Source organism: Conger conger, chromosome 11 (assembly GCF_963514075.1).
Source record: "Conger conger chromosome 11, fConCon1.1, whole genome shotgun sequence".
Lineage (NCBI taxonomy): Eukaryota > Metazoa > Chordata > Actinopteri > Anguilliformes > Congridae > Conger > Conger conger.
The window spans coordinates 24,179,061-24,202,776 of NC_083770.1; the positions used below are offsets into that span (position 1 = coordinate 24,179,061).

General features: G+C 45.8%; 1 protein-coding gene across 6 annotated transcripts in view; it reads left to right on the forward strand.

Annotated features, from left to right (window-relative positions):
- The first annotated feature begins 448 nt into the window (after positions 1-448).
- The window catches only part of LOC133140765 (ceramide transfer protein-like), a 29,048-nt gene continuing 5,780 nt past the window's right edge, over positions 449-23,716 (forward strand). Inside the window, exons 1-14 of one of the 6 annotated variants that reach the window (XM_061260952.1) lie at positions 450-664; positions 931-1,035; positions 2,139-2,273; positions 9,242-9,358; positions 15,557-15,664; positions 16,411-16,549; positions 17,362-17,445; positions 17,656-17,813; positions 19,240-19,506; positions 20,381-20,473; positions 20,669-20,755; positions 21,034-21,126; positions 21,825-21,887; positions 23,366-23,461. In XM_061260952.1, the coding sequence (XP_061116936.1) occupies positions 940-1,035; positions 2,139-2,273; positions 9,242-9,358; positions 15,557-15,664; positions 16,411-16,549; positions 17,362-17,445; positions 17,656-17,813; positions 19,240-19,506; positions 20,381-20,473; positions 20,669-20,755; positions 21,034-21,126; positions 21,825-21,887; positions 23,366-23,461 (1,536 nt within the window). In that variant the 5' untranslated portion in view covers positions 450-664; positions 931-939. Of the gene's footprint in view, positions 1,036-2,138; positions 2,274-9,241; positions 9,359-15,556; positions 15,665-16,410; positions 16,550-17,361; positions 17,446-17,655; positions 17,814-19,239; positions 19,507-20,380; positions 20,474-20,668; positions 20,756-21,033; positions 21,127-21,824; positions 21,888-23,365; positions 23,462-23,716 lie in introns of all 6 variants that reach the window. The other 5 variants (XM_061260953.1, XM_061260950.1, XM_061260954.1 and 2 more) reach the window with 5 other exon arrangements.

Genomic DNA, 23,716 nt, shown 5'->3' on the forward strand with positions numbered 1-23,716 from the left:
TTATGTGCTAAATGTGTGTGCTTCAATAAAGATATATAGGCCTATACCTGCTGGTACTTTATATTCCAGAGAAATTACATTAATTCCCAATCTATATTGGTATTGTGTCGTAACTAAGACACACCACTTTCACATCTGAGCATTCAAGAAATTACACCAGCAGTGGAAAAGCGGTTGTTTAACAAAAAAAATATCTCAAAGAAATTGGAAATTGGTGTTACAATACATAGCACATGGTCGATGTTGATAATCTGGTACTCTCCTAAAATCTTACAAAAGCCAGTCCATACCCAAAATTGAATTAATGTATGCTAGGTTTAATTGGCAATTAGTGACAGATTAAACTATTATTACCAGAATCAGACAATTGCTGTCGTCATTACCAGGCGTCTGCGTCGCTTTAATTACACAAAATGTCCTTAGTTCTGAACACAGAACTGTGCTTTTTACACAATTCCTTAGTTCTTGAAAAACAAAAACAACATACACGCTGTCAGCCAGTAGACGGGAGTGAGACGTCAGAGAATATGGCGTCGGTTTAGGTTACTGGCTCTTGTCTGGTCCCCCCCCCCTTAAGGCAGCGCTCATTACACAAGAGGAGCAACAGAGGGACTCAGAGGACTCAGAGGGACTCGCATTACAGCACGTACAGTGCAAGGCTAGGGTATGCGCTATTTTACGATAGACCGATCACTGGGGTAGCTACGTTAGTCTATCAGTGCACCGCATTAATGAAACCAAGAGGAGATAATTGTTCACAGGATTAGCTAGCTTTAGTTTCTGAAGTGTGGTTTTTGAAGTCAGCCCTTCTTAGTCTTCTTCCCCTTGACTTTCGGATTGCAACATGAGTTCTTGAAATTGGCGACCATTCTGTTTGTGTCATTTGTGCTCTACACTTTTATTTCCCTTCTGTCTGACACGGCTTGCAAGATAACTTAAATGTCGGATAATCAGAGTTGGAATTCGTCGGGCTCAGATGAGGACTTGGACACTGAGTCAGGACAGCCTGTTGAGTTCGGTGGGATCCTCAGCAAGGTAAGATGAAAGATTACCGGGGAACGGTGTGGGGATCTCCGCATGTTAGTTTGTTTAGGGTGCACATGCATCGTTGTTATTATCGAGCTAAATGTCGCCCATGTGTTCTCTCCATTTTCTTTAATCACGTGCAATGCTTGCTTGTTTTTAATCTTGGCATGACGCATACGAGTTAGCCGAGTTAGCCAACTTGTTTGCCAGGTAACTGTACTAGTCTTAGTCGATGCTGCACGGTAGCAAATGTGTTTTGAAATAAAGTTTTCACTATTGGCTATAATACGTGAACTATATAACTAATTGGGCTGAAAATTGGATTGTCTGTACAGTGTACTTTGTCATATCGACGAGAATGTTAACTAGATTAGTTACAGATGTAAACAATACGTTATGTCAACGTAATGGAAGTTACAACTCGTACACGTGTATAGCTAACGTTAACATTCAATTATCTTACAAATTCTAACATTAACGTTATAGAGTCTTCGATTTAACCAGAGTCCAATAAACCACACGGAATAGCTGAGTTAGATTTTCTGTAAGTGTATTATTGCTCATCTGTGGGGCTGCTGTTGATCGTGTTAAGTAGCCTACATTATTTTCCTTTATGGACTTTAAACTTGGAGTATACTTTCACAACCCGGGCACCGCCATGGTTTGCTCAAGGTCCAAAGTCAATTATATTGCTGGATCATTGAGTAAAAGTGGTCTTCTATTCTGGAAAATTCTAACTTCAGTTACTAGTAGAACATCACGTGTTGTGAACCGCATCTGGGAGTAGGCTATTAATACAGATTTCACGCCTTTGACAAATGCGAAGTAATCTGCACATGGGCAACATTTTCCTTTCTTGAATGTAATCACAACTGAAAAATTACATGTAACAGCTAATTCCGTCTTTAGCTGCATCTCATTTACTACCGAAAAATTGCATGCTTTCATGGCAATCCTCACAATCCATTACAGGGTGGATGGAACAGTCTCATTGCAGAAGTAAAGCCCTGCAAACTAAATGGCATTCATACAGGGTTTTTCTAGCGGTCCGCCTAATGAATCAGTGAGATCAGTATAGCAGCGCAACGGTTCCCTCTGTGTGTTTCCTTCAGTGGACCAATTACATCCACGGGTGGCAGGACCGCTGGGTCGTGATGAAGAACAACACGCTCAGCTATTACAAGTCTGAGGACGAGCGGGAGTACGGCTGCCGGGGCTCACTGTGCCTGAGCAAGGCTGTCATTACGGTAAGAGTCGCGCAAACAGCAGTGTGAGCCGCCAGAGCTGTGTTATGCATCGTCTAGCCACTTCATCACAAATTATGTCCTTATTCCCAGCTGCAGTTATGGTTCTGTCACCAAACTGAATGCTTTGCTACCTTACCCTTTCATCGCCCTTTTCGATTGTAACGGACTCATTCAGTAACTGAAAATAAGCTTCCCTTGATTTCGTTATGCAAGGTTTTATTTTGAGGTGTCCTGGTAGCCATTTGATTTAAGGTTGTCTACTAGGCTTAGGTTTGTTCAGCATCAACATGTATACGTGACCTGTATAGTACTGGATAAAGTTATAGTAACCATTTGCTGTTGCTTTTTTATGCCATTAATATGACATATTGATGATCCAATATAAGTATGCTCACTTTATTAAATTGTTTCTCCCAACTCAAACTATAGTTAACTTCCTGTCCAGTGGCGTATAATGTAGCTACTCCAGAAACTAAAAGGCGCACTGCGATGTGTGTTGGCCAGGGACGATACCCCAGCCACTGGCTGCAACTCAGTCTTTATTCCCCCTCTCATTTAACACAAAGGAGATCTGTGTACTTCAGTGCTCACCTTTCTCACCTGAACCGAAAAGGTTCATTCCTAATGTTAATGATGTTGCACATTTGCCTAGTCAGCACTGAGTAGAACTGCCTGAGTCTGCCAAGGGTCAACAACGTAGGTAAATGCAGACAAGGGGAAAAGCAAAAAGGGGTACTTTGGCTTATTATAAATTCATTCACTTTCCAAGTTACTGCTGGTGAATTCTGGACCCTGCAAAACTCTTTCTGGACATGGAATGAAACAGAGGTAACAGGAGGCCAGAGGTTTTAGCAGTGCAGGTTAATTCCATCGGTCACGGGTTAATCCTTCTAATTATCGCTCAAGCTGCAGGTCTGAAGTAGGTCGTATCATAACAACCTCACTGTAGATTCAGTATAAAATGGGATATGTGCATATACAGCTGTTGAGTTTGTTTTTATTGTTTTAGTATGTACCTCTTTAGCTCAATTTTATTTCTGATAAACTATTCTTATATGTTTGTGTCCCTAGCCAGAGTAAGGTATGCAATGTTCACTCAACTGAAACTTGAGAGCGTTTCTTGGGCTTATCATTTGCTGAGCTACTGGGATAGGGACCATTAACCTTCTGAACTGGGCAGGGCTAGAGTTGTACTGTTGTTTCTAGTGCAGAGGTGCGAAGCAAGTATTTTACAAGTACATTCTATAGGCTGTGATACGTTTTACTCATGCATGTGGAAGACAGGCGTAACTTAAGTAGATGTTATATTTTCATAATTCTGAGGAAATCTCCACAACCTGGTGGAACAGTTCTGTTTATATAAAGAAAGCAAAAGTATGTAGTTTAGAAAGTAGGGATTTGCACATTCACATTCACATTTCACATTCAGCCCAAACTAGATTAAAATAAATCAAAATTAGGCCAAACCATAGTGTGTCACTGCCAATAGAGTTATTTATTTATTTATCTGTCAGCCCCAGATTAAACATAAGGGCTGTTTCTGTGGTGTTTGTTTTTGCAGCTCTGAGGGTGGTGTAATTAACCTGGTTGGGAGGTCAGAGCTCACTGAAGCTCATGAATAAGTTCAGAATCTGGGCCTGCAGTGCTCTGTTTGCCTGCATACTCTATCTCCTCCTCCCGGAGAAAACTTGCATCAGCCCCAGTTCACAGCTCCACGTGGGGTCATGTAAAGGCACATTTATGAGGCCTCTAGCCACTCGCTGAGTATCCAATCTGGGCTGTTACATATTTCTGTCCCGTCAATTCCTGCTAATCTGCAAATATATTCTGACTCTGGTTTAAATGCTTTCAGAGCTGGGTCTGCCAGCATGGTGTCAGCTAGGGCTGGTCTAAAATCAGAGCATCGCTGTCTGCTTCTTGTGTGATGTGGGTTATCATCGCTTTAAGACCACCCAGCTGTTGGAAAGCTATTTTGAGGGTGAAATATTACTGTCTTGGATACCAGTTTTGAAGTAATGTTTCCTAAGAAAGCCTTTCCGATTTCATTAAGGTCACTTTGATTTTAGGGTTGATGGTGCTGAAGATAATTTCCATCTTTTGACCTGTATGAGAAAATATTCCCTCACTGTGTGGATGGCAGTTTGCAGGGCACTGAAAGTGCTGTTTGATCACATGCTTTCACTCTGCCTTGGCCTTCATAAGCAGTTTAGACCGAAGGTTCAAAGTCCATTAATGCACTGGTTTATTATCTTTCAAAACAACCCAAAGCAACTTTAAATCCTTCCTATAAACACTTGGGTTTACAGCATTATTTTATTTGCTGCAGCAGCACCAGACTTTTTTGAAAATAGACTTCATTTTCTCAAGTGGTGCATTCCGGTTCGGAAGACTGGTTTCAAATGACATCCGTTTCTCCAAATTAAATTTCCTCAAATCACAGGTAATTTGCACATATTCCAACAGTTGCTATGTATATGCAAATAAATGTGACCTGAGCCTATCCCCTTCTCTTAGTTCAAGTTGCATTTGCAGCAAATTTTACGAGTCTTGAAAAATACCATATAAAACACCGGGTAAAATGCTTGGGGAAGGTATTTTTCATAAGCAGTTAACATTTTAGAAAGCGTTGGATTCTAAGCCACAAAATTAAATAGCTAAGTGTAGGGGTAGACTTCTGTTTTCTTCTGGGGCAAAGAACCAGCACTACAGTCTTACTTCTTAACCTTGTCTTGTCTGTAAGGTGTTTTGTGTGCATTTTTCCCTGGGGAGGCCAGGAAGGGGTGCTGGTGGTATGTTTGGATGGGCATAACTGAGTGACCTGGTTTAAGATCTAGTTCTACTTCAGTTTGACTATTTGCTAGGAAAGAGGCCTAAATGTGTTTGTAGAAATGCATACAAATTTGATATTTATTTATGTTTGTGTTTTTTGGGAGGAGGATTACAGTAGTGACACCTTGGTCCGATTTCCTGTTACTGGATCTAAAACAGGACTGGAAAGTGTGTGAAATTGACAGGCCTATTTTGGTATTTGATATTGCATTTTGCAGAAGGCTTTTGCAGCCCAATTTCAGATGACACGAGTGCAAATGGTCTCCTTTGGGCTTACTCAGCAGTGGAGTCTAGCTTTTATTGATGCTGTGAATATTTGATAACGGTGTGCTATTTAAAGTGTTGTGTCAGCCCGAGGGTCAGATTAATTTAATTGCCAGTCACTTTCTGCATGTACACAGCATATCTCCAATATTCCAGTCGATGATTTTGCCTCCAAATGCTATAACTGTTAAGGTGATCCGGACAAGCTGGGAAATCTGTATTGCAGTTGGATGAAGACTTTGCCACTTTGTTTGCTTACTTGTTTTGGTCATTTCTGCATTGTTTGGAAATGCAGGGCGTTTGAATGCAGCTCCTATGAGACAACTGGCCAATAAATGAAGACCACAGGGCCATTCTGGACCAAAAGCCCAAACCAATGTGAAAATGCACTAGCTATTTGACATCATTACAAAACTTGACTTTTTCATTCATAAGTGCTGCAATTGAATTTTACCATTTAGAACACAAAATAAATGGTAGACATACCATTCATGTTTTAGCCATAGAAGGGACTTCACTGTAAAGCTGGTTTCAGTGTGCATGTCTAGAGGTGTTCAGCTCCCACTGAGGGTCTGTGTGACTATCACCACAGGGCTGTTGGCCTTTATCAGGCCTTAAAAGCCGGCATATTGAATGAAGGTTGGCTGAGTAGCTGTAGGGGTAATGCTGTCGTGTCAGATTAGCAGAGCCCTGGTTGTGAAGAGGTGATCTGGGACGCTCGGGCCAGGGGCAGTAGAAGCCCTGCTGAGGGTTGTGACTTTGATACTGGGGGGTCCGCTTCAGAGCTGTCCCGGACATTTGTCTTGGGCATCACCTCACATGAAAGCATAACCGGGCCTCAAAATATTTTTGTAATAAAAATAAACCACCAGTTCACCAGAATGACTGCAGGTGTGAACTTTGCAGATTACCTTGCAAACCTTTCAGGATGGCCTGCTTTAGAACATCGTCCGGGACCACCTCCCCCCCCCCCCCCCCCCCCATGCAGATGAGGAGCAGCACTTTACTTTGGCTCTAGCCCCAGGCCTTGGGGCGGGTCAGTGAAATGTCAGTGCGGGTTTGGCAACGGGACCAAGTTTCAGGGCTTCCTGGAACATCTCCAGCATACAGCCTCACAAACGAACCCTACCACTCTCAAAGTTCCCCTCTGCTACACAACCTGCAGCATGAACCCTACCGCCCTCAAAGTTCCCCTCTGCTGCACAACCTGTAGCTGCTAATGTCTCTGAATTGAAGTTTCCCCTGAACAAATGAATCTTTGTGCTCAAGCTTTACTCACTTTTGTGATTTGGTCACTGGTGTACATGGCCCGTACACTCTCTCTTTATACCCTTAATGCCTGTGAAGACATCTTCACACTACAGTTTTTGGGCATCACAGTCTATGGCAGCACATACTGTAATGGCACTTCAGAATCAGTCTAAACGTTAAATATTGCACACTATCCAAGCAGTGGCTTTCATCGTGAGATGGTTGTTCAAAACCCAAGAAAACATTGGTAACATCGTTAGGTTTGTTGCCAGAGCAGAAAAACCGGATTACAGTATTTAAATCTTTCTCTTCATCAAGAAGATGCATACCATGTCCTCAAACAGTTTAATTCTTGAACTCTGTGAAACACAGCTGAGATATGGTGTTTTATTTCACGTGTTTTCCATTTCATAGGCTTAAGTTATTCTGCACATACAGAGCTGATTCAATCCACCTGTGGGTATCTGTGGCAGGTGTCTCTGCCTGTGGGTATCTGTGGGTAAACTATCCTGGCCCTCCTGGATGTGTTTCCTGCAGACAGAGGAAAGTATGCATACTGTGCATACTGAATGCACATGAAGTATGACTTATCAGGTTTTTGATCAAGTCATGTGTGCTGTCATGAGTAGGAGTAGATAGTAATAGTTCCTGTGAAATATTTATTTTCCTTGAAAAATTCAGAGAATAATGTACATAAGATGGTTTATTTGTTGTGTCATTATTAGATTCTGTAGATTCATCAGTGGTCAGTCTCATTCAGAGGTGAGCCATTTTCCACAGTGCAAACAAGGGTTTGTGGAGATGCTTCAATGTTTAAAATACACTGAAAAATCTCATTTCAGATCATCACAAAACCGTGTGTCAGATTTTATTTAAAACCAGCAGAGTGACAAAATGAATTTACGGGAATGGGGTGGGATTCATCTGAATGTGTCTTCTCTTTTTTTATCTCTTTTTATCTCTTTGTCCGAGTGGCTGGCGGAGACTGTGAGAGCGAGCTGGCTGCTTTATCTGCGGCTGTCAGCCCTCCGTCAGATCGCTGTGCTGGAGGGCAGTGCGCTAGCCAGAGGCCCATAGCAACCCCCACAATCCCCTCTGCTCTCTGTGGAGTGGGGGAACCAGTGAGAAACGGCAATGCTCACATGCAGTTCCTGGTGACTTGTGGTGTATGATCAAACTTGGGTGTCAGTTTGTCACTTATTCTCAAGGCTGAGTAGAATGACAACAAGACCGCCCTATTAACCACAAAAAAGAAGAGTGTTCTCTTTCATGATCACATTCATTTTATGAGCACATATGTTTTTCTACTCTACTCTCTACTTTAGTGAAAGGCAATGTTTGCTGCTGGTGTAGACCTTGTCAATAATAATAAGTGATGATACATTTTCTCCTGTTTTAGGCTCTGAGCTCTTTGTCCTTCCCCCATCATTAGCTCTATGCTGTTGTGTGTTTGTTCCCTTTACGTGCTCAGCGAAGTTGCCAGTCTCTGTGGCAGGACAGCCACTGCGGTCAGTATGACCTGTTCTCCGCTCTTGGGCATGTCTCCCACTCCGGAGTCCCGCCCCAGAGGAACGCTGGGAATTCCCAGTCTGTGTACCAGGGAGGGGAGCGGGAGATGGGAGGTTTCCCAGCCCTGGCACAGAGTGCGAGTTCTTCCCTGGCTGTGATCACTGTGCTTAAGAGGGGCAGCCAGGCTCAGATCTCTGCAGCAAACGCAGCCTCTCATGTTTAAAAACCTGCTTTAAGCCTCTGAAGGCCAAGCTTCATTACTTTAGCAACAGCATTGTTATTTGTACCTTTTATAGGGGTTTAACTTTTATATGAGTTGATTAAATTCAGACAAGCATTTGATGAATTCAAGTGCGTTTGAGCACTTCGTGAATAACCAACATTTTAAACTTTGGAATTAGCTGAACTGTAATTTTTTTTTTTTTTTTCAAAGGCATCAGAACAGGTGTTGCTTAAGAGGGAAGAACACAGGTAATTTGGGTTGAATGGCTATGAAAGGGCTCTTAAGTTACTTTTGTGGTAAAAAGTGATGTTTGCATCTTAGACCTTTAGTTAAAGAACTACCTTGAGTTTTTGTTTTCCCTTGCCATTGGAGGAAAATGTATATTTCCATGCATTAATGAGCTTGGCTTATGTAAAGCCAAGTCTGATGACTGGAGCGGACAGGAACACCGACTCAGCCTAGAGTCACAGATTCTGTACAAAGACTCATTGGGATTCACTGTCTCAGCCTAGAGTCACTGATTCTGTACAAAGACTCATTGGGATTCACTGTCTCAGCCAAGAGTCACTGATTCTGTACAAAGACTCATTGGGATTCACTGTCTCAGCCAAGAGTCACTGATTCTGTACAAAGACTCATTGGGATTCACTGTCTCAGCCAAGAGTCACTGATTCTGAACAAAGACTCATTGGGATTCACCTTCTCAGCCAAGAGTCACTGATTCTGTACAAAGACTCATTGGGATTGACTGCCTCGGCCTAGAGTCACTGATTCTGTACATACTCATTGGGATTGACTGCCTTGGCCAAGAGTCACTGATTCTGTACATACTCATTGGGATTGACTGCCTCGGCCAAGAGTCACTGATTCTGTTTGGTTTGTTCCCTCTCAGCCCCACGAGTTTGACGAGTGCCGGATCGACATCAGTGTGAATGACAGTTTATGGTACCTGCGGGCCCAAGACCCAGAACATCGGCAGCAGTGGATCAACTCCATCGAGCTGCACAAGGTAAGACCGGTTTTCTCCCAACAAATTCAACAAGGTACAACTGGTTTGATCCATCGAGCTGCACAAGGTAAGAGCAGTTTGCTCTATCAAGCTGCACAAGGTAAAAGCAGTTTGCTCCAACAAATTTCACAAGGTAAAACGGGAGGTCCACTCACAGCCAACTGAACATTGCCTTTGCAGTCTCATGATTCTGCTCGTGATCCTCTAGTCAGGGCCAAGTATGGAGGGAGGGCCGTGGTTGATGTTGATCCCTGTATTAATTTTCTCGTATCAGTCTAAAATGATCATAGTTGTGGATTTTGGAAGCACGGCTCTGTTTCTTTGCTGATATTTGGTTTCAGTCAGGTCGTGACTGAATGCTGAACAGCTTAATTGAATTTGAACTTTAGCTTTACTCAGAATGGGCAAAACCTCCAGTCTTCCTGACACATAATCTTTTCACCATGAGTTAATGAGTGAATTTTCTAGCCGCTGGACATACATTGGATGTGGTTTTGACTGAACTGCACCATAAAAAGCTTGTCTTTTCAGCATTTAAACAGCAGGTTTGTTTTTCAAAGATGGTGCCTCTTTGTGGCCCTGTTTCTCCTGGAGCGTGTTGAGTTGTGCTCTGTTAAAATATAACGGGTCCCTTAAATATCCCCGCCATAAAGGCGTTGGCGCTCTCTGGATCATGAGTCATGCTGAAGCTGCGTTTCCTGCCCTTCTTGCTCTAAGCAACCGTCTCATTGGGGATCTTACAGATGGAGGGGAGAATGTGTGCTCTTGGTCCATGCATGGATGGGTGATGAGGGCATGGATGCCCATAGAACTCAGCAGAGGGATGAAGAGAAACACGTGGAGGTGGCTGAAGATCCTTAACCAGAAACTCACTCAGGAGAATCCGTTTGCTCAGAGACTTTGCCGCGTTCCTGCCCTGCTGAAAGAGAGACCGCTTTGTTTTGATTAGCGAGTGGCAGGGCAGTAACTCACGGTTATTTTTCCGTTGCTGTAACTGAAAGGGATGCGCTTGTTGAACGGGAGCCAATGCTCCACAGGGCATAGCGAGTGCCGGACACGCCACATTCCACGGATGTCCCTCTGCTCGGAGCGGGAACGCCGTGCAGACCGGCCCGAGTGCTCACCTGCCCCGGATAAACCAGAGTAACTGACCTGTGGAGGAATCGGGAATAACTGATCTGTGGAGGAGTCGGGAGTAACCGACCTGTAGAGGAGTCGGGAGTAACCGACCTGTAGAGGAGTCGGGAGTAACCGACCTGTGGAGGAGTCGGGAGTAACCGACCTGTGGAGCAGTCGGGAGTAATCGACCTGTAGAGCAGTCGGGAGGTACTGGAGTGTACTGGAATACAGAGCCTACACAGTAAAAATGTCTGAACGCTTACGGACTGCCCTGCACAGACCTGCGCGGATTTCTGTGCTGCACCGAAACTCAGCAGAGAGTGGGTGGCATGCTCTTCACGTTTCCCACACAGCCAGGGCTCCAAACAGGACAGACCAGCTCTACACTTCCGTCATGTCTGATCTGGCCCGCGGTCTTTCCTCCTGGAGTCACAGCCTGCTAGTCACAGGTGCGTGAGGGCGGGGCGGAGGTCCCAGCGGGGGCAGGTAGGGGAGTCTGGGGACCTGTGGAGGTACAGCACGCTCTACCCAGAGCCCAAAAGCCGGCACCTTATGTCCTTATGTCCCCTCTCACCCACAGCCCCTATAGCCCGGATACCTTGATGTATGATGCATTGAAGTATAATTTGATTGTCAATATTGGCAGGTTACTGGGCTACAGTAAGTACTGATTTATCCAGGACATATTCCCCAGCTGCACACAGAGCGCACCTGACCCTGTTTGTATTGACCTGATGCATTTTCCAATGGCTCTGCAGTTTGGCTGATAAATCCCTGTGTGATGGTCAGGCTCCGGGACATCCCATCGATGAGCCCCCTGTCTGACTGCGGCCGCCTCACCCTCAACACCCCAACCCACCCTAGCACCCCCACCTTCAACACCTGAACCCACCCAGCACCTGTCCAACCGCCCCACCCTCAACACCCCAACCCACCCCAGCACCCATCCCTCCCCCCCAACCGCCCCACCCTCAACACCCTCAACACCCCAACCCACCCCAGCACCCATCCCTCCCCCCCAACCGCCCCACCCTCAACACCCTCAACACCCCAACCCACCCCAGCACCCATCCCTCCCCCCCAACCGCCCCACCCTCAACACCCTCAACACCCTCAGCACCCCAACCCACCCCAGCACCCATCCCTCACCCTCAACACCCCAACCCACCCCAGCACCCATCTCTTCCCCCCAACTACCCCACCCTCAACACCCCAACCCACCCCAGCACCCATCCCTCACCCTCAACATCCCAACCCACCCCAGCATCCGTCCCTCCCCCCCAACTGCCCCACCCTCAACACCCCAACCCACCCCAGCACCCATCCCTCACCCTCAACACCCCAACCCACTCCAGCACCCGTCCCTCCCCCCCAACTGCCCCACCCTCAACACCTGAACCCACCCCAGTGCTTATTGTGCGAGCAGCAGATCCACCCGATTCCCCCCCACACCCTTCCTCACGGCCTCGTAAAAAATACATTATCGAAAGTGTAATGCAATAACCATCTGTTACTCAAGGATACCGCCCCCCCTTCACTAGGCCACCAGGTTACGATGCTGTAATGACTCTGCCAGTTAAAGATTCATTTTCAGTAGCCGTGCACTCCAGCCACGGGTTCCGATCCCTGAAGTTCCATGTGAAAGTCGTGTGACCTCAGGGCCGTAAGGGCTGGCAGGGCAATGTGGATTCTCAAGGATAGTGAATGCCCTGACCTGCCAGCAGTACTTACTCATATCTTCACAGATGGAAACCCCTCTCTCTGTCCGTGACCTCCCCTCTCTCTCTCCCTACCTCTCTCTCACTCGATCCACCCACACCCGGCACTCTGCTTCCCTGGCCAGCGCCGTTGCTGTCCCGGGACTGTCCTCGCGAGTTTCCGCAATGTTCCTCGTCCACGGTGCCCCTCGCTGCTGCCCCAGCGTGCAGGTTCGAACAGTTACCACGGAGACACTGCAGCCTCCTTTACTCAACCCAGGGGTTTGAACTGGGTTGCGAATGGATCATACGGCCTTTTTAAATATGTACCTTTTTAAAACTAATTGGATGTGGAGGACCGCGCTTGGAGCGAACCCTCGCTGCCTGTCGTTTTCAACTCAGGGGAAATGAGTAAATATGAGTAAATGTGAATTTTTGGGTAATGAGATTGATGCAGAGGATCAGAGTGTGCAGTGGAGCATTTTTAAGTCTGAACATATAGCGTGTTTGCCGTGTGTTTGCCGAGCGTATTGCGGCTGAATGGGGCGGGGGCGCGGGGCATGTGCTGCTGCCTCTTAGCACATCGCTGCAGAAGCATTTTCTCACATTCCTGCTGTCGTCTGAGTCACACTGTGAGCACAAACTCATTATGTTTGTCTAGTACTCTGAGACTGAGACCTATTGCTGTTAGAGCTTATATTTTGCAAGCCTTTGTCCTCCAACTTTTAAATATGTAAATAATACAGTACTATCTGCAGAAATCAGACCAGGAAAGTTCTGGACTATAACTGGGTCAACTCAAGGTATATGTGGTGTAGGTGTGTTTATCGCTGAGGCTCTACAGCATGCATCATGGGCACAGTATCATATGAAACGGTTTTATATCTTTGTGCCACTGTTTGATGGCACAATGGCAGAACTGTGTGAAACTGTCCCCTGAGTTCCCAGCTGTTTGACTGAATCACAGAACTTTAAACCCCACTGTGTGCTGTGTTCCTGCGAGCACCCACACAGGCCCTGGTGTGTGTGGTGTGTGTGTTTTAGTGTCAGTGATGCCACAGATAGCAGGTATATTGATCGATGGTATCGGGGGGAATGTGATTAGAGGTTGCAAGTTTGGCAAGACAGAGGCTAGGAGCAGCGCATACAACACTGCTAGGGTTACTCCTGGTCTTTGACCTACAGTAACCACACTGAAATAGAAAAGTGTTCTTCTGGCGCCACCCAGTGGCACACAAGGGGAAGCAGAGAGCTCTGGAATATGAAGTGGCCTCATGCGTTAAGATGGAATTATGCATGCTGCACAAACAGGATCCATATTGTTTTAATCATTTAATCACTGAGTATGGGTTTATAACCTGGCTAACAGAGTGTAATATGATGTTAGGGCTGAATGCAACTGTGGTTCATATTTTTGATAAAATTTCAGCTGCAGGTAATTCCCCAAAATCAGCTACAGCTCTATTTGACCTGCACCTCAGGTGACTGAATGGCACAAAACATTTTTTTCATATTTTCTAAAGTAAAGTTTACTTGAGAATGAGTTTAGTATTTGGCCAATGTACAGTTCAAAGAGGACACTTACCATACATTTTTAATTCAGTATCAATGAGTTCTTCTCTGCTAGCAAGCAGCAACACTTAAACTCCCGGGGATGGCTGCAGGGCAGAAATATCCTCAATGTTCCCAGGGGGCTGCAGCATCTGACTTATGATGGTTACGTTGGTTATATTTAAGCCCTAAGGACCAGTGTGATGCCCTTTGCATGTGTTTGAGTACTGTTCCTTTAAAACAGGCTGAGGGGACTGAAGTTATGTAACTGTCTGTACTATAACCTGTCTGCTACCCCCTTTTGTCTTGTGACAAAAATATCTGCTCCCTTCTTCAAGTCTTCCTCAGAACCCCAAGTCTTCCTCAAACCCACCTAGTCTTCCTCCGACCCCCGACTCTTCCTCAGATGCCTGATTCTTCCTCAAACCCCCCTCTGACCCCCGACTCTTCCCCAAACCCTGAGTCTTCCTCAGATCCCTGAGTGAACTCTCAATGTGGTTTAAGTTTCTGCTTCCATATGGAGATGCCTGCAAACAAGAAGAATGACTCTGGTGTATTACCATCAAGTGTTAAAGTTTCCTGTGCTTAAATATATAAAATGATTAACCTCATTTAAGAATAAGTTTAAGTTTAAATTATTTGCTCAACACTATTGTGCCTTTTATTGATTGCTAAATACTGCTGTTGAATGCATTTTGCAGTGTGACAGTTTGAGTAAATTAGAACTGTGTTGCACCTAATTCTGCTTCAGGCATCGCTTAGCAACACAGGCCGTATACTCCCAATCCCGTGGGATTCCGCAGAAGGCCCTTTTCCCTGGAGTGATTTAGTGTTGTTGCGTAAGGAGTAAAATGTGACTGTGCAGGAGGGGTCTCGAATCTGGAGAACACATCTCTGTGTCTCTGTTCCTCACGTGTTGCACTGCGTTTAACCCCTGAGCAGGCCTGTTCAGTCCCTCTCTCTCTCTCTCTCGCTCTCTCACTCTCTCGCTCTCTCGCTCTCTCTCTCTCTCGCTCTCTCTCGCTCTCTCATTGCTGCTGTACCATAAAGTCACATTCACAGGCTTGCTTCTGTTTACCCTCACACCGTCTGGTCTCATGCTGTTAATCTGGCGGGAGCCTCTTCATCCGGTTAACTGTTAACTACCAGTGGCTAGCCGAGTAGCCAAGCAGTTCATGTTTGAGAACCGACCAATTAAATCAGAAATTAGCAGTACACGCACAAAGACAAAAGCAGTTCTGCGAGTGGGCTAAAGTTGCTTCACAGTGATATGAAAGACTGATATCAAATTGTTGGGGTTGTCGGGTTAATCTGCCTACAAGCGGTTCGACCTGTTCAAGGGGGCAGCTACTTTTTCCACATGGGTGGGTTTGGTATTTCGGTTTGTGTGTGCTGTACTCCGGCTGTAGGTTGTGTGTGTGACTGTAGATTGTATGTGCTGTATTCAGGCTGTAGGTTGTGTGTGTGACTGTAAATTGTGTGTGCTGTATTCAGGCTGTAGGTTGTGTGTTGTATTCCGACTGTAGGTTGTGTGCTGTGTTCAGGCTGTATGTTGTGTGCTGTACCCAGGCTGTTGGTTGTGTGTGCTGTATTCAGGCTGTAGGATGTGTGCTGTATGCAGGCTGTTGGTTGTGTGTGCTGTATTCAGACTGTAGGTTGTGTGCTGTATTCAGGCTGTAGGTTGTGTGTTGTATTCAGACTGTATGTTGTGTGCTGTGTTCAGGCAGTATGTTGTGTGCTGTACTCAGGCTGTAGATTGTGTGTGTGGCTGTAGGTTGTGGCTGTAGGCTGTACTCGGGCTGTGTTACTCTGTGTTACTCTCTTCTCACAGGCAGAATCAGGCTATGGGTCGGAGTCCAGTCTTCGGCGTCATGGCTCCCTCCTCTCCCTCACCTCAGCGGCGAGCGGCTATTCCGCTACCTCAACCTCCTCCTTTAAGGTGAAGCTCTACACATACGGCCAGTGATACAAGTGGTTTTTATAATGCATGTGATGTATTCAGTGTATGTTTTCACAGTATCACTATATGACCATTCCCATATGCTTAAAAGAGAATAATGTTTCATTATAAATTACGTGTTCTATGTATAAACATACTTCACATCAGAAAGATTATTAAAATTCCGCTTGTCCCTTCTGCCAAATAGAAGTCCAGTCAGTGTCTTTAACCTCCAAATGTAGCTTGGGACAGTAGTAGAGTGGTCTACAGGGCGTTGATGTGACGTTGACTAATTAAATATGGCAGAAATCTACCCAACACTCAATGCTCAGTTACACAGGCGATGAAGAAAAGTGCATTGTTATGCAGAGCTGCTTAGTCATACATGCATCCTATCTCATTTTCACCTGATAAATACTGGTCTTTATGTGTAATTGAATGCAGATGGGCTTTATGCATTATCTGAGCTGGGAGAGTTGTCTTCCACGAGATATTGACGGGACACCAGTGTGAGTGTGAGTGTGTGCGTGTGTTCAGTGAACTCGATTACATGCTGGGAGCAGAATGCGCCCCCCCCCCCCCCCCCTCGTGGTGTTCACTGTCCCCCACACAGCACGACTGCCCGAGTCGCTGCCTGTCCCCTCTCACGGTAGCGTTACTGCGCTTGGCTCTGGGAAATGTCGCTGGAGAGAGTGAACCGCCGCCAGCAGCGCAGAGTTCAGCTGTCCTGTCTGTGCCGTCTGCAGAAAGGACACAGTTTACGGGAGAAGCTGGCGGAGATGGAGACCTTCCGGGACATTCTCTGCAGACAGGTGGACACACTGCAGAAGTACTTTGACGTCTGTGCCGACTGCGTGTCCAAAGACGAGCTCCAGAGGGATAAAGGTAAAAACTTGGGTTTCTCATGCTTTACGCAGGTTACACAGTAACATTCTGGAAGTCTCTATGAGTTTAAACCTTAGTCTCTATGAGTTGAAACCTTAGTCTCTATGAGTTGAAACCTTAGTCTCTATGAGTTTAACCTTAGTCGTATAAGTTGTAGCCAGAACACAGTAAAGCTACAGAAAATGTACAGCGCCTCACCACTGCTAACACATTTCATTTCCTGACTGATCAGTTCCTTAATCTTATTCACAAATGGCACAGCATTGAAGTGTTTATCGATCATATCCCTTTTAAAATTAAAGCAATATTATACGTGTCAATTAACAATAATAATTCCTTTCATAGAATGCATGTTTTTTGCAGCTCTTTTTAAATTTGCTCAGAAAACCTTAATATTCATTCTGCCTGATTTGAAAATGTGAAGGATGCTGCTTCACTGAGTGACATGACATCAGCATGTGCAATCTTTGGGGAAAGCACTGAGTCTCACGGAGTAAAAACTTGTTATAGGAGTGCACTTCTCCTCTTCTGTAAGCAGCATTAATTAAAATGGCCTGACTGGGTGGATGAGTTTTAGCTGAGTGTTCCTGGGTCCAGCCCAGATGAATGCAGTGCTGTTGTTCCTGTAGAAGAACAGCTGCTTGTGGGTTAGCATCTGCTCCTGCTCACACTGCACCTCCATTGTCTGTTAATGGACCAGGCCGTTCCTAACACACAGTCCGGCTGCCCTTTCACTCACTTTTAAACCCTGAAGATGTCGACAGTCTGTTATCTACATTTTTTACATCATTATGTAATATTTTTGTTTCCAGTCGTGGAAGATGATGAGGATGGCTTTCCAAACACTCGTCCGGATGGCGATAATTTTCACAACCACAACGACGGCAAAGAGAAACGTGAGCTGGATGAGACTAGTGTAATGGGGAAATGTTAGCTCTAATCATGAGTCTGCCTTACATGGCTGCAGAAACTGAGTTTATAAATAAAGCTGAATTTGAGCTTTGAGCGTATCCTGCAGTTCACACCATTCGCAGTGCAGTGGGCTCTTTATTTCTGTGAGAAAGGGAAATGGTGGTGTGTGATAGATGCTGTGCGTGATGTTCCAGTGTCTCCGAGCACAAGCCTCAGAGGAGTCAATGGGATCGACTTTAAGGGCGAGGCCATCACGTTTAAGGCCACGACGGCCGGGATCCTATCCACACTCTCCCACTGCATCGAGCTCATGGTGAAGAGAGAGGACAACTGGCAGAAAAGACTGGACAAGGTACGAGCACCCATCCAATACACAGCCCTCCCCCACTAAACACACCTGCCCCCCCCCCCCCCAAACACAGCCCGCACCTACCCCAAACACAGCCCCCTCCCTCCCAAACAGTCGTACCCCCAACAGTTTTTTTGGTATCTTTTGTTTGGTTGAAAGATGTCAATGTCTGACATTTTTTCATAATCTCAGGGATTTGGGAAGGCAGTTTAACTTCCAGACGTCTCGCCCTTGTGCTGCGTTCACATTGCTACAGGAGACCTCTTCCAGCCACAGCCTGGTTTTCAATGGGCCGTCCCTAGCCATAAAGCAGATTATTATTTACCGTATCATAAAGACAGTGGAAACTAGTTTTCCAGTGGATAGCCTTGCTCTTAGTCCATTAACATTCTCTTTTGTTTAGTTTTTTCTTTTTTTTTTTTTTAACAATTTTAGCTAAATGGCCATTATAAAATGTTTGGGAATGAGCATGCTCTGTAATTTGAGACCAGCGCTCTGGCAGTGAACTCAGCTAGTCTGATTATGCATTACTGCATTACTGGTTTATGCATAATGGCCACCGAGGTATTCCTGTTGATGCACATTACTCCAGGCTCTTCAGGCCTCTGTGAACAGGAAGCACTGGGCCCACAGACCGGTAGGCTGGAGCAGTTGAGTGAGGAAACAATATACCTCTACCCATATTACTGCTGCTTTAAGAGGGAGAAAGTCTTGGAGTCTGAGAGTAAAAGTCCTGCCTTCCACCCACAAACTCATCCAGCTAGTTTCACTAACAACTGTCCCCCCAGCTGAAGAATTGGATTGGAACAAAATACTTGGGAGGACTTGTACTTTCTGAACCTGGATTTTACACCTTTCTGGAACTTTAAAATAAGTGACGCCATCTCATTTCAAATGCTTAACAGTCCTTCCAGGATTGCGAGATTCTGTGGTCACAGAAGTCATTGCTAAATCCTCATTATACGTGGAAATAAAATCGCACTGAGTGCTTAACCAGCAATTTGAACTTGTAAAACCTGTCATAAATTCCTGTACACTTCAAAGCACAATTCAGGTTGTTTATACATTTTTATCAGTACTTGAAAGACAAATCATGCTATCTTGCTATCTTCTTTTTTGGCCACTGGTAAAGGTTTGTACACTCAAAAGGGCATAACCCACGGAAGAATGCGGCTGCTTCGAAAATCTAAAAAAATGCGGAAGGCCAGCGTGCCAGATTGGCAAGAAGAGGCAATCAGTAGATCCTAACCTCAGAGCTCTAGGAGGTATTTTGAAAGAGGCTTAACGCCCTGTCCATGTGCTAATTGCGAAACCTACGCTGTCACACGAGCTGGCTCTGTCCGTGCTTGCAGAACCGGTTCTTCGGTTTTTAGGGGTAAATGTGAAGCCTGACAGGTAGACAGGAAGTTCCTGTTGCTTGAAACCGTAGCAGAGCTGTGAGCGGAGTGTGGGAACGCAGGAGAGCGGAGGCAGAGGTGGCGGATTTTGCGACAGCAGGAGCTCAGACGCCGGTCAGAACCAGTCTCCCCGCGTCTCCTTGCTCCCCGGCCGGAGGATGAGGAAGAGCTCTTCGTCGGCGAGCTGGTCCACGTACGGGCTGCGCTTCTGGAGCCCCAAGCTGCACTGGGTGTCACCGTCTCCGCAGAGTGACAAGCAGAAGTGGATCCCGCTGCGCGCTGAGAGCGGCGTGTGCGCTGTAGGTCCTCCTCGCTTGACCGGCTCGCTCGCTACACCGTGGGGCCCCCGGCTCGCTGCACCGTGGGGCCTGAAGGGTTTCAGCTGGGCGTGGTTCAGGTTCTTTCCTCGGTTTCGGTGTCACTGGGTGTTGGAGCTCTCGGGTGTAGAGTGAATGGGTGAAAAGTTTCATATTTCCTAATGTATGGCTTCTTGTCCTGCCTGTCTGTTTCCTAGATTTCTCACTCAAAGGGGAAGAGTGGTTTTAAACTTTGTTGTGAAATGTTATAGATGGAAACTAGTGAAAGGATATTTTGAATGATGACTGATGCAGAAGTTATGGGGAGGTACTGACTGTGTAATGTAGAAGGTTAACTTTAGCACAGGAGTCCTTAACCCTGCTTCTGTTGAGCCAAATGGTTTGATTAATTAAATTCACCTCACCTGGATTTGCTGGGACAATAATTTCAGAATTAAGGCGCAAAAGCAAAAGAAAATCAGCAAACTGTGGCTCTCCAAAACACAAGGTGTACTAACATTTATCCTGATTGGTGCTGGTTGTAAACTATGAGCGTACACGTGCACACTGACACTTGTAAACTTGGACACACACAGACACACGTGTCTTAAGCTGATGCAGTTTGAAGGCAGTGAGTGTGCTGGTGTGTATTTATAATTTTATTCTGATATTAAATGTAAATGTACAGAGGTGTTGCGTTTGATGTGTCAGGCTGAACAGTGAATCTGATTAAAGGGTTAAAAATAAGATGATCCTCAGACTGTTCCCATCACACTTGAATCATATTTTAGAGCGTTGTCGCCGCTGTGTTGCTTTTTAAGGCAGCTGAATGAATGTAATGTGCTCTCCCTCTCTCTTTCTCTTTCTCTTTCTGAAGGAGATGGAGAAAAGGCGACGAGTAGAGGATGCCTATAAGACCGCCATGGCAGAACTGAAAAAGAAATCGCACTTTGGAGGCCCTGATTATGAAGTAAGTGCTACTTTACCATGCAGAGACTGGATGCAGCGAAGCTCATTTTCCGGCAGATGGTTTCTCCTGTTCTAGCACTGATCTGTCTGATTAGAGGCATTAAGCAGTTCCGCTGCTGGAAATACAAGCATCGCGTTTTTCCTGAATTTGAGTTTTGGTGTCTTAATGGAGATTGTTTTCACTGTGATTTCACAGGAAGGTCCAAACAGCCTCATTAATGAAGACGAGTTCTTTGATGCAGTTGAAGCCGCCCTGGACAGACAGGACAAGATGGAGGAGCAGGTAGTGGTGTGCTTATGGCCTGTATCTGTACTCTGTGTACACAGACATCTTGTTGCGTGGAGTTTTAAGTGTTTCATTAAGTCCCAGATAGTGGGATAAATTCTCAGTGGACTGGGGCATTCAGTTGCGGGGGGGGGTATTGTATATCAGTATATAAACGTACTGTAATTTAACCTCTGTTTCGGCCATGTGCCTGAGTTGGCACGGTATGTGTGCAGTCCCCTTTACCGATGTCATAGCCACTGTTTAACATGCCTCCCCCCTCCCCTGCACCACAGACCCAGTCGGAGAAGTCCAGGACACACCGGCCCGCCCCCGCTCCCTCGGGAGACGTGTACTGCTCCGTCGGTACTCACCGCTTCGCCCCGAAGGTACCTCCCCCCTCTGCTGTGCCTCGCCTTCTACACGCCTCCTTTCACCAGAAAACTCATTCCTCTCTCTTCTGCCCCTCCACTGACTCTAACACCACAGCTCGGACCAAAACACACACCAGCTCAGGGTCCTTATTCAGGACTTACATGAGCTTGCTGTGTGTCTCTTTCTCACTATGGCTCATTTGTTTCCCGTTTGTCTCTCTGTTTCTCACTGTGGCTCATTTGTCTCTCGTTTGTCTCTGTTTCTTGCTGTGGCTCTTTTGTCTCCCGTTTGTCTCTCTGTTTCTCACTGTGGCTCATTTGTCTCTCGTTTGTCTCTCTGTTTCTTGCTGTGGCTCTTTTGTCTCCCGTTTGTCTCTCTGTTTCTCACTGTGGCTCATTTGTCTCTCGTTTGTCTCTGTTTCTTGCTGTGGCTCTTTTGTTTCTCGTTTGTCTCTCTGTTTCTCGCTGTGGCTCTTTTGTCTCTGTTTCTCACTGTGGCTAATTTGTCTCATTTGTCTCTGTTTCTTGCTGTGGCTCTTTTGTCTCTCGTTTGTCTCTCTGTTTCTCGCTGTGGCTCTTTTGTCTCTGTTTCTCACTGTGGCTCATTTGTCTCTCTGTTTCTCATTTGATTTTGTCTCTCTCTGTTGCTCATGGTGGCTCATTGTCTCTCTCTGTTGCTTACTGTGGCTTATTTGTTTCTCATTGTGGTTCAGCCCCGTAGCTGCTCTACTATTGATCTAGTCAGTGCCTCTGACGCTCACAGATTCAGCGCACAGGTACTGTATTCACACAGTGCGCCCCCTACTGCCCAGAGGTCTGCTGTCCACACACTGCACCCTCCCCTCACAGGGGCCAACTCCTCCCACTGCCCCGTAACTGCATGCAGCACTGGTTCTGCTAACACGCGGACACGCGCAGGCACATTTCCTGGCATGAAGTTTGCTGCACCTCCAGTTCTATTTTAATGTTTGGCCAGTAGAGAGAAGCCTTTTGTGTGGAGTTGCTGAATGTGCACAGCCTTTCAGGTTGAACTTCCAGCAGAGACCGTTTCATGGGGAGCTCTGGGTAGCTCCTGTGTCTTCTGTTTGCCATTCCAGGGGTGGCCCCTCCTGTTCCGAGGTGCAGAGCTTTCCTTTTCACATTTCACTCTTTCTTTGAAGAGTTTCTGCCTTTCTGAACCAGTCTGACCTCTCCCCTAACTTTTTTGTTTGTTTAAAGAAGGGCTGGAAAACCTGCTTAGGCTTCAGCAGACCAACATAATAAATTAATTTGGCCTAATGTTATCAACCAACATTACCAGTGGTGCACAGAAAAGCATCTTCTGAGGAAGTCCATGTTATTGACTGGCCATATTTGGACAAATGAGATGATCTGTACTTCTGTATCTGGAATCAAACACGGTCCTGGTTTCAGCTCTGGGATATCAGAAAGTCTGATGGAAATGAAAGATGTACTTTCATTTAAACCGCATGCATGTCATGAAATTTCCTTTAAAAGGAGCAGATTGTGAGATGATTTTTTTCCATGTCTTTACTGTATTGACTATGGTAATTGCTTGAGCTTGTTTTGAAAATGGTTGCATCATGTTTCTGATTAAAACAGAATGAAAACAGAATTAGTTGTTGGTAGCAGTTCAGTAGTGATATGCATCCTCCTGCATGGTGCTTGGAAGATAAAAGTTTAACATCATATAACTGCACTGTGCATGTGTGCATTTGTGTGTGTGTGAGTCAGTGTGTGTAAATAAGAGGAGGGAGAGGAAGAGTGTGGAAGCAGGGAAAGTGAAGGAAAAGATTAATAATAGAAACTTTATTGTCTGCGTAATGTGGAAATTTACAAACCAATCAACATTTGTCAACTGGAAGCGTGTAAAAATAAAAAAGGCATTCTGCCTTCTGGATCTTTAATCTCAAGTATGCGAAGTGCACTGAATAAAAATGAATGGGGAACAGAGAAATGAAGGAAGATGCAGAGAGAGAAAGCAAGTTCTCTGAATGGTGGGTGCAGCCGGCGATTCGCCCACTCGGGCAACACGCTGTTCCTCAGAGGATAACCAGCAGCATTACCCTCTGAATTTAGAGATGGTTTCTGGAGAATTAGTCCACTTAGGCTCATGGCTGTCACCAGATGCTATGAGAGTTGGTCAGCAGAACGACGCTGTTACATTAAAGACATTCCTGAATTCTCCCTGTATTGCAGGCGCACTTTCAGGAAAAGGCAGCTGAGCTGAGTGTGCTGTTGGTGTGTGTTTCAGGTGGAGGAGATGGTGCAGAATCACATGACCTACTCACTGCAGGATGTGGGCGGAGATGCCAACTGGCAGCTGGTGGTGGAGGAGGGCGAGATGAAGGTGAGTGAGTGTCCTGGTCCGAGAGAAACATGCACTAGCGCACGTTGCAGCTCCAACACTGCAAACAAATAAGTCCTGAAAAAAAGGTCAAATTATGCGCCACCCTCAGGCCCCTCCCTGCTATTGGTGGTAAAGCGATGAGTTGAACTGTGAGCTGAAATCGTTTTGCAGTGCTGTTCTTCTGTGTGCCACTAGATGGTGCTGCAAGACAGTTGCTAGTTTTTAAGCTGACTTTCTGTATTTATTGCGGGGAAA